This window comes from Nerophis lumbriciformis, linkage group LG16 (assembly GCF_033978685.3).
Source record: "Nerophis lumbriciformis linkage group LG16, RoL_Nlum_v2.1, whole genome shotgun sequence".
Classification (NCBI taxonomy): Eukaryota; Metazoa; Chordata; class Actinopteri; order Syngnathiformes; family Syngnathidae; genus Nerophis; species Nerophis lumbriciformis.
Window position 1 is genome coordinate 16,713,916 of NC_084563.2, and position 15,295 is coordinate 16,729,210.

At 39.7% G+C, this 15,295-nt stretch overlaps 1 protein-coding gene across 4 annotated transcripts in view; it reads right to left on the reverse strand.

The window, feature by feature from the left end:
- The window catches only part of diaph2 (diaphanous-related formin 2), a 1,014,494-nt gene that overhangs the window by 671,995 nt on the left and 327,204 nt on the right, over positions 1 to 15,295 (reverse strand). For all 4 annotated transcript variants that reach the window (XM_061976707.1, XM_061976705.1, XM_061976704.1 and 1 more), the window contains 2 exons: positions 4,120 to 4,194; positions 3,969 to 4,038 (listed from right to left, as the gene is read on the reverse strand). In XM_061976707.1, the coding sequence (XP_061832691.1) occupies positions 3,969 to 4,038; positions 4,120 to 4,194 (145 nt within the window). The remainder of the gene's footprint in view (positions 1 to 3,968; positions 4,039 to 4,119; positions 4,195 to 15,295) is intronic.

Consider the following 15,295-nt stretch of genomic DNA (forward strand, 5'->3'; position numbering starts at 1 on the left):
CAACTTCAAGCCTTATTGAAAAAAATGTAGAGACAGTTAACTCGTGTGATTAATCACAAACAAATGATGTACACACGCAGATTAATTTATTTTGGTTTCCTAAAAGGCGGCGCAGGTTGCTATATGGCAGGGGTGTCAAACGCTTGGCCCGCAGGCCAAATCAGGCCCGCCAACAGGTTTTATCTGACCCGCAAGATGGGTTTGCTAAGTATAAAATGAGCTGAAATTTTTGAACGAAAGAAACTGCTGTTCTAAAGGTGTCCACTGGATGTCACAATATGAATTATTTGCACCCCATTCTGCAACAGCCCACATGACTTCATAGGGGCGGAGCTACAGTCACGCTCAAAAGTTTACATACACTTGTAAAGAACATAATGTCATGGCTCAATTATTGTTTCATCTGACCACAGAACGTTACTCCAGACGGTCTTATCTTTGTCCATATGATGTCAGATGTAACAAAAATGGAGCTGTTTGGCCACAACACCCAGCAATATGTTTGGAGGAGAAAAGGTGAGGCCTTTAAACCCATGAACACCATTCCTACCATCAAGCATGGTGGTGGTAGTATTATGCTCTGGGCCTGTTTTGCTGCCAATGGAACTGGTGCTTTACAGAGGGTAAATGGGACAATGGAAAAGGAGGATTACCTCCAAATTCTTCAGGACAACCTAAAATCATCAGCCCAGAGGTTGGGTCTTGGGCGCAGTTGGGTGTTCCAACAGGACAATGACTCAAACACATGTCAAAAGTGGTAAAGGAATGGCTAAATCAGGCTTGAATGAAGGTTCTAGAATGGCCTTCCCAAAGTGTGGACAATGCTGAAGAAACAAGTCCATGTCAGAATTCCAACAAATTTAGCTGAACTGCACCAATTTTGTCAAGAGGAGTGGTCAAAAACTCAACCAGAAGCTTGCCGGAAGCTTGTGGATGGCTACCAAAAGCGCCTTATTGCAGTAAAACTTGCCAAGGGACATGTAACCAAATTTTGCTGTATGTATACTTTTGCTGTATGTATACTTTTGACCCAGCAGATTTGGTCACATTTTCAGTAGACCCATAATAAATTCATAAAAGAACCAAACTTCATGAATGTTTTTTGGTGACCAACAACTATGTGCTCCAATCACTCTATCACAAAAAAATAAGAGTTGTAGAAATGATTGGAAACTCAAGACAGCCATGACATTATGTTCTTTACAAGTGTATGTAAACTTTTGACCATGACTGTATGTATATATATATATATATATATATATATATATATATATATATATATATATATATATATATATATGTGTGTGTGTGTGTGTGGAGGGAAAGTGCGATCAGCGTGCTGGCAGGAGCAAAAATCACTGCCGCTGTCCATGGGACTGAGGATGAGCACCAGCGGGCAGGGTTGTTGGAAACTCAAGACGGCCATGACATTATGTTCTTTACAAGTGTATGTAAACTTTTGACCATGACTGTATATATATATATATATATATATATATATATATATATATATATATATATATATATATATATATATATATATGTGTGGAGGGAAAGTGTGATCAGTGCGCTGGCAGGAACAAAAGTCACCCCCGCTGTCCATGGCACTGAGGACGAACACCAGCGGGCAGGGTTGTATAAATTATTGGAAACTCAAGACAGCCATGACATTATGTTCTTTACAAGTGTATGTAAACTTTTGATCGCGACTGTATGTGCCGTGCTAAAGTAGAAGAATAAAGGCAACATTTCATATTTGGACACAATATTTTATTAATAATTATTAGTGACAGTATACAAAATGTGGATTGTTACGTTCATGCTTTGATTTGTCAAAGATGTTGGTAAGAACATCATGATTTGTACATTTTCAGAATGTGTTTTGCCTATTTTTAAACAAAGAAAAAAATCTGAAGTTGTCTTTTTATTTAAATTTCCATGCCATGATTCTACCAGTCCGTTCCACTTGGGAATAGATTTTCCTCCATGTGGGCCCTGAGTTAATATGAGTTTGACACCCCTGCTATACGGTCAGTGATGTATTAAGAGTGCGTACGCACAAAAACCTGGCAAACGCCCTTTTTTCACGGCAAAGTTGGGAAGTGTGGAGAGTGAACTGAATGTGGAAATGTGCGGTGCCTCACGCCAACTTCTACACTCACAGGTGATGTCCAACGATTACTCCTCTGAACGATTGATGTGCAGACGTATGAACAATTATAGGGGAAATGCACTTTTTTGGGGGAATTTTACCCATCCTTCACAATCATTTTGAAAGACATGATGACTTTACATTCTTAATATTAAATAAATGCAATTAAAAGTCATCTACAGGACTAATTGTCACCTTCATTTAGAAAATAGGCAAACATTATTTGCTGTGCATATATTATGTTGTGTATTTATTTATTGATATAACAATGGTTGTGTTATTTTGTATCTATTTTTTGTTCTGTTTGTTTTGGGCTTTTTTTCTGTACATCCTTTTGTATTCCTGATGTTTCCCTCTTGTTTTCATGTGTTTTTTGTTTTTTTTTGCCTTTTGGTTTGGGACACTTTCGGACTGTGTGACAAGGGGTGGCACTTTTGTGACTTCTGCGGTGCTTTTTTGTGAACTTCCGGATCCGCCTCCCGGGAGCCTTTTGGCTTGCCACACCAGAGTCCGTTTGGAGAGACTGGAGGAGATGCGGATGAAGAGACAGAGCTGCGGAGCTGGCGCTGAGTGCCGGGACGGAACAAGCTTCATGAGCAGGTATCGGACACCTCGGTCTCCTTAGACGCATCCTCGCTCGTCCATGCGGACTGGACACTGGCCGAGAGTTGGTGGGCGGCCCGAGGGTGGAGTCTGCTCTCTTGGTTGCTTTGCTCCTGTCTCTGGCCATGCTCCCCCCACCCCAGCAGACGATGGCGTGGTACATCGCAGAGGCCACCACAGTGCATATGTTTTTTTGTTATTGTTTTACTTTTGTGGCTGGTTGCATCAGCTCTACTCTTTTAATGTCTTTAATGTCCTTTGTGTTCTTTGATGTTTCCCTCTTACACACATGCTTCATCGGCGGTCACTCGAACGAGTATGACGATCTTCCTGGTAGGGGTGTATCCCTTTATGGAGGATGCCTGTGCGTGACTTGGTTTAACGTGGGGAGACTGGTGCACAGACAGTCAACACACGATCCTTGACAGAATCGGGTCAGGGTCCAGTGGCATGGAGTCCAAGACGACTGGGGACCCTTTTCTGCTGCAGCCTTCTTCCGCCTTTGCAGCCGTTGTGGTAGTTCTTAAATCTACTGTCTTCCGCCTGCTCCATCGTTAAAGTCTTCACCTTATCCCTGGCTAGGGGGAAGTCAGGTACTAGGCCTTTGCCAAGGGCCACCGGGGGTAACAGTAGTAAAGGGGTTAACCTCCTAGTGCACCAAGACCCCATAGAGGAGCCTCCACTGCCGGATGCACTTTAACATCATGCCCAGGACTGACACATGTTTATGTGTGCTATGGCTATGAGTTTTTTTTTTCTTGGGCTCACTCTGGACCCCCTATCCAGGTACCCAGGCTTAGACTGATTTGGTTTTTTTTTCCCACCTGTCAGCGATCCTGTTCTGTCTCCCTGCAATGTTTGTCTGATCTTGAATGGGATTGTGCTGAAACTCTTAATTTCCCCTCGGGGATTATTTAAGTATTCCTGAGTCTAATTCTGATTTCCACTTTATATTGTGGGCATGCTCATGATTTATTAAAAAAAAATGCTTTAAAAAGGAACATTCAAGTGCATCCCACGGTGCATAATGTTATGTAATGTTACATTTGGACGATTCAACATGTCAGAACAAGAGTAGGAGGAAGCAGAGCCGAGTTAATCCTACCCCCTTCCCAGTGTCTCAGCAGTTACTGATGGCTTCTGTAAATATCGCTTTTAATCACCTCTATTTAGAACCAAGTTCTCCTGAGTTTATGTGTTGATTCGTACAAACCTTGTTGTTCATGAAAGCCTTCAAGCATTGTATAAGCTTATGCTGATTCCGTTTATCGATATTCTCTTGCCTGGAAATGAGAAGAAAAAAAAAGAAACCCTTGCAATTAATATGTAGTGCATCAAATACTTACATGTGATAATGCACTCACTGTTTCTTATCCAAGAGCTTCTCCAGCGCATCCAGAAGCAGGCCCAGACCCTCATGGCCGAAATTATTGACCCAACTGTGGAAGAAATAGAAGAAGACCAGAATACCATGTCAGTATCATTACCATTCTTTGATATTTGACCAGGAAGCGCAACAGAGAACGCACTAATAAAGGGGAATTTTTGGGAAGTTTTTTCTATCGTTCACAATCATTATTAAAGACATGACGACGGATGGATTTTTTTAAATGCATTCTAAATATTCAATAAACGTAAAGAAAAGAGGAGCCTACAGGAGCGCCACAATTCCACCTATAAAACCCGACAAATAACCATTTAAAAAGCTCCGATAATTCTCCATTTACATTTGGTGACTTGAATATTTACAAGTATTAGTGATATTGTTATTATAACCGCTAACACAGACAAATTATTCATAATGGCAACATAATGGTTGATGATGACATCATCATTTGGTCTGCTGCTTCCTCGCTTCCCTGCTCCATTTAAGTTTATTGTAGATCATAAATCATATCACCTGGAAAGTAGATGGCTGAGAATATAATCCAACAAGTTGGGACACTTTGACCGCCATATCAGACCTGGAACTGACGAGGACGACACAAACAGCGTTTGCCCCCCCCCCTTATACCCTGTTTATTCGCAAGGATTATGTGACAGTATTCATCTAAATGGGAATATACTGTATAAACATCCTCGCAGACCTTGTACAGTAAGTGATGTTTTAGTATGTTTGTTGGCTCTCATGAAGTCTGAAGTAATAAGGAGTGATGTTGTTACAAAAAAATGTTTTATATATATATATATATATATATATATATATATATATATATATATCTCTCTCTCAATGTTATATATATATATATATAACATCGAGATGAAATATGTAACTATTAAATGTTATTATAAATGTTATTAAATTACATATATACTTATATCAAGTATATAAAACCCTAATGGCGGTGTTTGGATGTTTTAGGGCAGGGGTCCCCAAACCTTTTGACTCAGGGCCGTATGCATATATATATATATATATATATATATATATATATATATATATATATATATATATATATATATATATACTGTATATATATATTCCGACCATAATGAGGTCACGTTATGGGGAAAATGCATTTTTAGACAATATGATTTTCCTGACCGGCTAAGAGACACTGAGAGTAACAAGTGGTAAAAAAAAAAAAAAAAAAAAAAAATTATACATATATATATATATATATATATACATATATATATATATATATATATATATATATATATATATATATATATATATATATATATATATATGCATATATACACATATATATATATATATATATATATATATATATATATATATATATATATATATATATATATATATATATATATATATATATGTCTTAATAAGGTTATCCAAAAAATAGTGCTCGATACCGTAGTAGAGCGCAATATATGTATGTGTGGGAAAAAAAAAATCACAAGACTATTTCATCTCCGTGGTGGTGCCGAGGTATTCATACTGAGATGAAATAGTCTTGTGATTTTTTTCCCACACATACATATATATATATATATATATATATATACATATATATATACATATATATATATATAAATATAAATATATATATATATATATATATATATATATATATATATATATATATATATATATATATATATATATATATATATATATATATACACATATATATATATATATATTTTTTTTTAAACTTGGGACTTTCTGCGGGCCGGATTTTGGACGCTGGTGGGCCGGAACTGGGCCATAGTTTGGGGCCCCCTGTTTTAGGGGCTCTATTGGCGCAATTGAACAGCTCCTTCAGGTTTCATTATAAGCAGACTTTTGATCGCATTTATTTAATAGTTAGAATGCATTAAAAAAAATTAATCTGTCATTTCTTCAATAATGATTGTGAACAATACGCAAAACTCCAAAAAAAGTGCAATTCCCCTTTAAGATACATAAGTCAGTTCACAGCAAGATGTGGAATAAAAGTATCAGTTCGGAGAATATTGTGAATCTTGATTATCCCACTTGCTTAAATTCTAGTGCACAAAGCGTGTCTTGTTTAGGTCAGGTGGGCTACTATTTTTCTCAGAGAGAATCAATGTCAGGGGTTCGACTCGTTCGGACAAATCGACCGGAGTTGTGGTTTTTAATTCCCGACAACAGAGAGGCGCACAACCCCCGGCGTGGCTCTCCCTGACACCGAATACAGTTTGGATTTAAACTAACACCCATTTAGGAGCAAATGAACAAGCATCCATCTTAACTAGAGCTCCCATCACCGGGCTGTTTGTATCCTGCTGCCCTCGTGCGAAGCTGCCTGCGCTCGCGCCGCCAAAATTGAGCAATGCGAGAAAGATAACACCGTAATCGATAATGGATCGCCAGAGATAATTGCCTATAAACCACAGCGTATCGGGAGACGGCAAATGATCCAGTGCAGATGGGCCTGTTTGTCGAAGGAGGAGGGGGCCGGGGGCGGGGGGGAGGAGGCCGTGCGGTTGTAGCAGAGATGATGCCATTAGCATCGCTTGTTTCCAGTACCCCACTGTCAATAAACACAAAATGCATGCAGCAATTTCCAGACGTTAAAAGGGCGTACGTCGATTATTTATAACACCCTTTTGACAATGATTTGAAATAGTCGGACTTTGAGTATAAAAGCCATCTGTATCGACTGGGCCCTTCCATGAAGACAGATGTACCTTTAGACAGCTGGTTACGTGGTGCCGAGGTATTCATACTGTGATCAGTGGCTAAATCAGAAACATCTACAGATCCCTCACCCTCACCCCCCCCCCACCCGCTAACGGTAATCACACCTCATTAACTGGAATGCAGGTTATTAAGCAAATGCCAAGAAGAACTGAACACGAAAGGACCTCAAAAAGCAGTAGTTTGCCTGTTTGCATGACAACGACAAGGCAGCGTTTTCACATAGTCCAACTCTGGAGCATTCGCAAAAAATGTATTTACAACGCACGCGGAACGCTGTTGTCTTGCTGATTAAAGGCCAAAAACAATTCAATAGTATACTGTTTGAAGCTAAAAATGCTCCTGTATTTTTCGGACCGGAGGACACACCGGACTATAAGGTGCACTGCCGATGACCGGGTCTATATATAAAAATAAATAAAAAAATAAATAAAATATATATATATATATATATATATATATATATATATATATATATATATATATATATATATATATATATATATATATATATATATATATATATAATATATATAATGTTTTTTATAAATATATCTATATATATCTATATATCTATATATCTATATATCTATATATATATATATATATATATATATATATATATATATATACACACACATGTGCTGGTTAGCGCCTTGCATGGCAGCTCCCTCCATCAGTGTGTGAATGTGTGTGTGATTGGGTAAATGTGGAAGTAGTGTCAAAGCGCTTTGAGTACCTTGAAGGTAGAAAAGCGCTATACAAGTACAACCCATTTATCATTTATTATGTACATACAGGGGCGCCGAAAAGGGGGGGTAAAGGAGACGGATTCTAAGGGCCCGTGATGGAGGGGGGCCCAGAGAGGCCCCTAATGATGTGTGTATATATATATATATATATATATATATGTATATACTGTATTTTCCGCACTATAAGGCGCACCGAATTATAAGGCTCACCTTCAATGAATGGCCTTTTTTAAAACTGTGTTCATATATAAGGCGCACTGCATTATAATGCACATAGAATAGACGCTACAGTAGAGGCTGGGGCTACGTTATGCATTCATTAGATGGAGCTGCGCTAAAGGGAATGTCAACAAAACAAATAGTGATTGTACAGACACTTCTACTTGCTGCTCTCTGTTCAACAACCCTCTGTTCGAGTTTGTCCTCCAACTGTCGCCATCTCGCTTTGTTCCCTCGGAAACTCTGTTTAGTCTTCTTTACTTGGCGCAGGTCATCATGTTGCTTCCTCCACTTCCGCACCATTGATTCGTTAATGTTAAATTACCTCGCTGCTGCTCTATTCCCGTGTTCTACTGCGTGACTGATCGCCTTGAGTTTAAACTCTGCGTCGTAAGCGTGTCTCTTAATAGGAGCCATTTTTGGGTCTTTGCATAAAGTTTAGGTCTCGCAACTACGGTAGGCAGCCGCCGACTTCATTTTACCCTGTAGAAGAAGAAGCGCTTCTTCTTCTACAGTAAGCAGCTGTAGAAGGGGGAAAATGAAGTCGGCGTAGTTACCGTAGTTGCGAGACCTGTTGTGGTTCAATATTGGTCCATATATAAGGCGCACCAGATTATAAGGCGCACTGTCAGCTTTTGAGGAAATTGGAGGTTTTTACCGTATTTTTCGGAGTATAAGTCACACCGGAGTATAAGTCGCACCTGCCAAAATGCATAATAAAAAAGGAAAAAAACATATATAAGTCGCACTGGAGCCCGGCCAAACTATGAAAAAAACTACGACTTATAGTCAGAAAAATACGGTAGGTGCGCCTTATAGTGCGCTTTCTGACCGTCACTTCTGGATGCGCCGTTTTATGGGCGGTCTTATTTACGTGTCTCCACTTCGACAGCGTCATCTCCCCGCCTTCTTTGTTGTAGCGGTAGTTTTTAGCGCTTCCATAGCAAGTCTACTTACAGATATAAGTAAGAACAGTACGCTACTTTGTATTAGAAATGGCAACAGCAGAGGATGAATGCCCCACAACAAGAGGATAGAGAAAAATGAGCTTATTGACTACAGCGCAGACTACAATGGTGGACGTGCGCACATATTCAAGACTTATGCAGATCTCAAATACACATCAGCAGGTGCAGGTAGGTAAGAAACGTTGGTTTTGCAAAATATTGGTAAACAAAACGCCAGATAATATGTCATTCTAATAGGTGTCATGTTGCGGTCCTTATACACACACCATAATAATACCAGTATGTTGAAGCACAGTTCGTCTGACTATAGTAGCCGTAATGTTCCGTGTTCCATCAAGCGGTGCAGCTTTGTAGCGTACCAAAGTCATACTAAATCATTTTAAAACACATTTTGTGAATCATTGTGTAAATGTGTAGCGACTTGTCCAGGGTGTACCCCGCCTTTTGCCCAAATGCAGCTGAGATAGGCTCCAGCACTCCCTGCCACCCCGAGAGGGACAAGCAGTAGAAAATGGATGGATGGATGGCCACAAATAGATTAGCCACACATATTCATATCAAAGCCACTGGGAAGGACACAGTCCTATCTGTGGCGTGGTATCAATTACGGATTAAACAAGATCAGTCATTTGGTAATTGATGTCTATGAATGTTCTCATTCATTCAGGTCATTGGAACCTCAGGGCATTCAATTGATCGTAACTGGACTGTTTGGTTCGTCTTAAAAGACGTTTAGACTCTAATCCGAGTAGGCTTCATCAGTTCATGCTTATAGACTTAGATCAGCAATCCTTTGAAAACAAAAATGTACAGATTCTGGACAAGGACGGATGGTACGAAAGTGGAGTGAGGGAAGCCATCTATGTGTCAGGTGGAAAAACCATCCCTGAAAAGAGGAGATGGTCTGCGACACCAACTGTCTCCCACATACAACACTGTCCTTTCAACCATTCATAATAGACTCTGTAATTTCGCCTCCAACAAATAACAGGAGTTAGAAACATTCTGGTCACATTCTGTGAGCAGAATCCCATTTGTGCCATTTGTTTATAACTGAACAGAATGCTAACGTGAGGGATTCTGACTATTTTGGACTGGTAGTAGTCGATCTACAGCGATCGTTCTGCCACACAATACCTCAATACTAACGAGGGGTAATTACACTTCAACAACTGTCGTTGGCTATGAGAGTAGGATTGCTCGTTTTCATCAAAACAGTTGTTTTTCTCTCTACGATTATCACTCCGCGGCGCACACCTTGGTACACGCCCATGGGTGTTCCTCTCCTAAGGAGGTGCGGCTGCAATCACTCTGCAATCAACACATCTGACGCTGTCTTCATAAGCCAGAGTGTCATGCGTTCCAGTGCCAGAACATAGCTACTTGTACTTGTACAGAATGCCTCACACGTCTCTCGCTTCTTTGCTCATGTGCTTCTTCGCTCTCTGTGTTTCCCCTCCGTCGTGCTCATTGTATCTTGACCTGGGTCGTCATCCAGCAACCCTTCATCATCCCCTGGTTTCAAGCTGTGTGTCTCATCTACCTGGATCCCCTCTGGACTCTCTGCTGCCTTCCTGTATCTCGACCTCACGCCTGCCTTACGACCACGACACCTCGCTCCAGCCCCTGATCACCTGCCTGTCCCTGGACCTCCGAGCCTGACTTTGCCCTTTCTGGACTTCCGCACAGATCTCAACACACACCTTCAGCACCACCTGGTAACTCTTCTCATATACTTGCTACACATGGCTTTGCCGAGGCACACCCTCCTGGTTTTGGAGTATAAATATTTGAGGTTTTGGCACCACTATACTAAGTCTGACCAATCTAAGACTAAGACTAGATCTGACAAATCTAAGTCTATGAGCATGAACTGATGTAGCCTACACTGAGGTACTGGCTCCAGCCACTAGACTAGATCTGACCAATCTAAGTCTATGAGCATGAACTGATGAAGCCGACACTGAGGTATTGGCTCCAACCACTAGACTAGGTCTGACCAATCTAAGTCTATGAGCATGAACTGATGAAGCCTACACTGAGGTATTGGCTCCAATCACTAGACTAGATCTGACCAATCTAAGTCTATGAGCAAGCACTGATGAAGCCTACACTGAGGTATTGGCTCCAGCCACTAGACTAGATCTGACCAATCTAAGTCTATGAGCATGAACTGATGAAGTCTACACTGAGGTATTGGCTCCAGCCACTAGACGAGACCTGACCAACCTAAGTCTATGAGCATGAACTGATGAAGCCTACACTGAGGTACTGGCTCCAACCAAGAGACTAGATCTGACCAATCTAAGTCTATGAGCATGAACTGATGAAGCCGACACTGAGGTACAAGCTCAAGCCTCTAGACTAGATCTGACCAATCTAAGTCTATGAGCAAGAACTGATGAAGCCGACACTGAGGTACAAGCTCAAGCCACTAGACTATATCTGACCAATCTAAGTCTAAGACTAGATCTGACCAATCTAAGTCTAAGATCTGACCAATTGGTATTTGGCCTTTGATTATCCGGATGTTGATCATGTCTACACTACTTGAGAACATTTGTTTGAATGCTTTGAAGATCATAGCACACATCCAATCAAAGATTCCTCTGCCAACCTTTTTATGACATTCTGCGTATTCAGCACAGCATTTGTTCGATGCCATGTTTGTTTCTGAGGCAACTGCATGTCCTTCAATGATATTTACTGTTGGTCCAAGTACACACAAAAGGGCTCAAATTGAGCCTTCAATATTTCCTGACAGCACAAAACGAAGTGAGCACAAAGCGACTCAGTCAAGTGCAGAATAACAATGCAGAGTGTCTGTGTTTGCGTTCCCTGAGTAAGGGAAGCAAAAACAAAAAAAAAAACTAACAAAAAGACGAGGACAACAAAAGACGGAAGACAAGGCGTCACGGCTGAGGGAGCAGAATTCACTTTGTTTATGCAACTTTGCATGATGGTGCTGTCACAGTCTTCAGGTAGCAGGTAACGCGGCTAATATTTGCGAAGGTGAATATGATGTATTAGACAGTGTGGGTGCAATAAGATTTTAGGAATGTTGTGTAACCTGTGAGATAAAGGACGAGTAGAAAGTCACGATTTGCATTCATTTTCGTTAAAGTGGAATTTTGTTCCTGACTCCATCACAAGTCGGTAAAATTATAAATCAGACACAACATTGGGCAGATCGGGAAAATATGGCAAAAAACGTACATTGTGTTTGCTTTAATAATCGGTGTATTTGTGTCAATATGTGGACAACACAACAGTTTAACTGTCCAAATGTTTCAATTTGCACGGCAAATATGCTGATACAAACATGCAAACAGAAGGAGTTGAGTGAGCAAAGATCATTAGAAGAGTTCCAGTCAGTGATTCCACTCCTTGTCCATGGTAATACTCCTATTTACAGGCAAACAAAACGAGGGGTTCGCAACCACGACGTAAATAATCATAGGATAGAAAGCTCCAACATGCAAATATACTCGCACTTTCTTGTTAAAAGTAACAGTATCCACTAGAGGTGGGAATCTTTGGGCAACTCACAATTCGATTACGATTCAGGAGCTATGATTTGATAAACAATTTATTATTGATGCCTCTTTATTTTATGTATGTGGATGCATTTTTCTTTTCTTTTCGTTTCACTAAATAAAGTGTTTATCACTTGCAACTTAAAAAATATATATAATTTGGAATAAGAAACAGTAAAACGTATTAAATTATTGGAAATGTGTGCAAAACTGGACCAAAAGTGCCCGCTAATAAAGGAGCTGATCGGATCTCTTGATGAGGTTTATTTACAATAAGTAAATAAATGATCGATTATTGACGTTTGCTAATCGATTCTATAATTGTGCAAGTATCAAATAACAGAAGAATAAGTGATTATTACATTTGAACAGAAGTGTAGATAGAACATGTTAAAAGAGAAAGTAAGCAGATATTAACAGTAAATGAACAAGTAGATGAATATCTAATTTTATACCACTCGTCTTTAATAATGTTGACAAAATAATAGAATGATAAATGACACAATATGTTACTGCATATGTCAGCAGCTAAATTAGAAGCCTTTGCTTGCTTACTTACTACTAAAAGACAAGTTGTCTTGAACAAACTTGCAATAATAAACATATTTTTAATGCACCCTAAGATTTGTTGTTAAAATAAAGCCAATAATGCCATTTTGTGTGGTCCCCTTTATTTAGGAAAGTATCAAAAAGTAGCAAAAAGTATCAAAATACATTTTGGTACCGGTACCAACATATTGGTATCGGGACAACACTAGGAACTTCCTGTTTAGTGCCTTGAACCGGAAGTATATCCCGTTTCGTCTACTCTAGTCTGCATACGTCAGCAGACTAAAATAGGAGCCTTTGTTTGTTTACTTACTACTAAAAGACAAGCTGTCTTGTATGTTCACTATTTTATTTAAGGACAAAATTGCAATACGAAACATATGTTTCATGTACACTAAGATTTGTTGCTAAAATAAAGCCAATAATGGAATTTTTTGTGGTCCCCTTTATTTAGAAAAGTATCAAAAAATATTTTAGTACCGGTACCAAAATATTGGTATCGGGACTACCCTACTTCCTACGCTAATTTCATGAATTTGATCAAATAAAAATACACCATAACTGTGAAACCATTTTTGTTCTGTTACTTTGTTTAACAAGCTTTCCAACAATGCCAACCATTTTAAAAATAGAGTAAACAGTTGTGACATTTTTAACAAAAAGGTCACACCTAAGATCCTGAGCCCCATTGACTGTGTATTAAAGAGTAACGTTCTTAATATTTATCAAAGGAATCTGAAATATTTTTACCAAGCCTGCCTAATAAAATTAATTAACTTTTAAAATTGTACACACATAACCAATATATGTTCCTTAATTTAGCCTTAAGTGGCAAAGAAAAAAAAAGACAGATTTTTTTAATCAGGACAAAAAAGTCCAACTGAAAACCATTGAAAATCCCATTTTTATTCCATATTTTTCTTAACAAAAAATGATATAATCCTTCATGATATGTGATAGTTGTTCTCCAGGTCGCAGTACCTTTTCCCATTCAAAGCATGCAGCAACCTTTTATACACCGTTTACTGATTTATGCAAGGGTGCCTTGCTATTGAAATAAGCGCCCACTGCCTCGAAAAAAGATCGCAGTCCTGCGGGAAACATTGTATTTTATCAGAAATAGGTGGGCGGCCTTGTTATCGGAAGCATCTATTTGTCCCGTATTACCTTTCAAGTGCGGTCCTCCCGTGGGATCACTGACCCACACGCTTCCAAGTGATGCTCTTTGCGTCGCTTGAAACCGAGCACCAGCACGGACCGTGTCAGTGATTTAGCATGTCAAACACGAGGCTACATTATATCCTGACCAATTCCGTAACGGGGCCTGAATACCGTTTAATGCATTGGACTTTCCGAGTAGCGAATATTAACGGAGCATTGCTGTGAAGCAAGAAAATACAGCACTTGGATGGAATATAATATTTTTTAATCAATGGCTCTTAACCATCGAGGAATTGAAAGGGACCCTTTATCTAATAGATTATGAGTATTCTCCACAGCCAACCCACACACCATGTGAACCACCCCCAAAATACTGTAATGACTACCTGAGCATTGCAAAGTCGAAACCTTTGCCTTGATCGCACCTTTGGTGTCGATTGCTGGCTCGGTGTGACATATTTACCACCTCTGGTCTCTTTTGTGGAGTTTAAGAGTGTCTGCTATATTATCTGGCAATTGTTGAAACATGTGCTAATATTTTCTAATTTAACTTGAAAAGACGGGGACAGCTACCGTATTTTCCGGACTACAGAGTGTACCCCCAATATAAGACGCACGCACTAAAATTTAGAAGAAAATAATAAATGTGTCCATATATTAGCCGCACCGGACTATAATCCGCAGATGCACTATATTGCCAAAAGTAGTGACCACCTGGCTTGACTCACATATGAACTTGAAGTGCCATCCCATTCCTAACCCATAGGGTTCAATATGATGTGGGTCCACCTTTTGCAGCTAATACAGCTTCAACTCTTCTGGGAAGGCTGTCCACAATGATGCGGAGTGTTTTTATAGGAATTTTTCTAAAAAGTGCATTGGCGAGGTCACACACTGGTGTTAGTGGAGAAGGCCTGGCTCTCAGTCTCCGTTCTAATTCATCCCAAAGGTGTTCTATCGGGTTCAGGTCAGGACTCTGTGCAGGCCAGTCAAGTTCATCCACACCAGACCTTTGCTTTGTGCACTGGTGCACAGTCATGTTGGAAGAGGAAGGGGCCCGTTCCAAACTGTTCCCACAAGGTTGGGAGCTTGGAATAGTCCAAAATGTTTTGGTATCCTGGAGCATTCAAAGTTCCTTTCACTGGAACAATACAGTCCGAAATGCACCGTTGGCAACCTCCAAACCCAGACTCATCCATCAGATTGCCAGATGGAGAAGT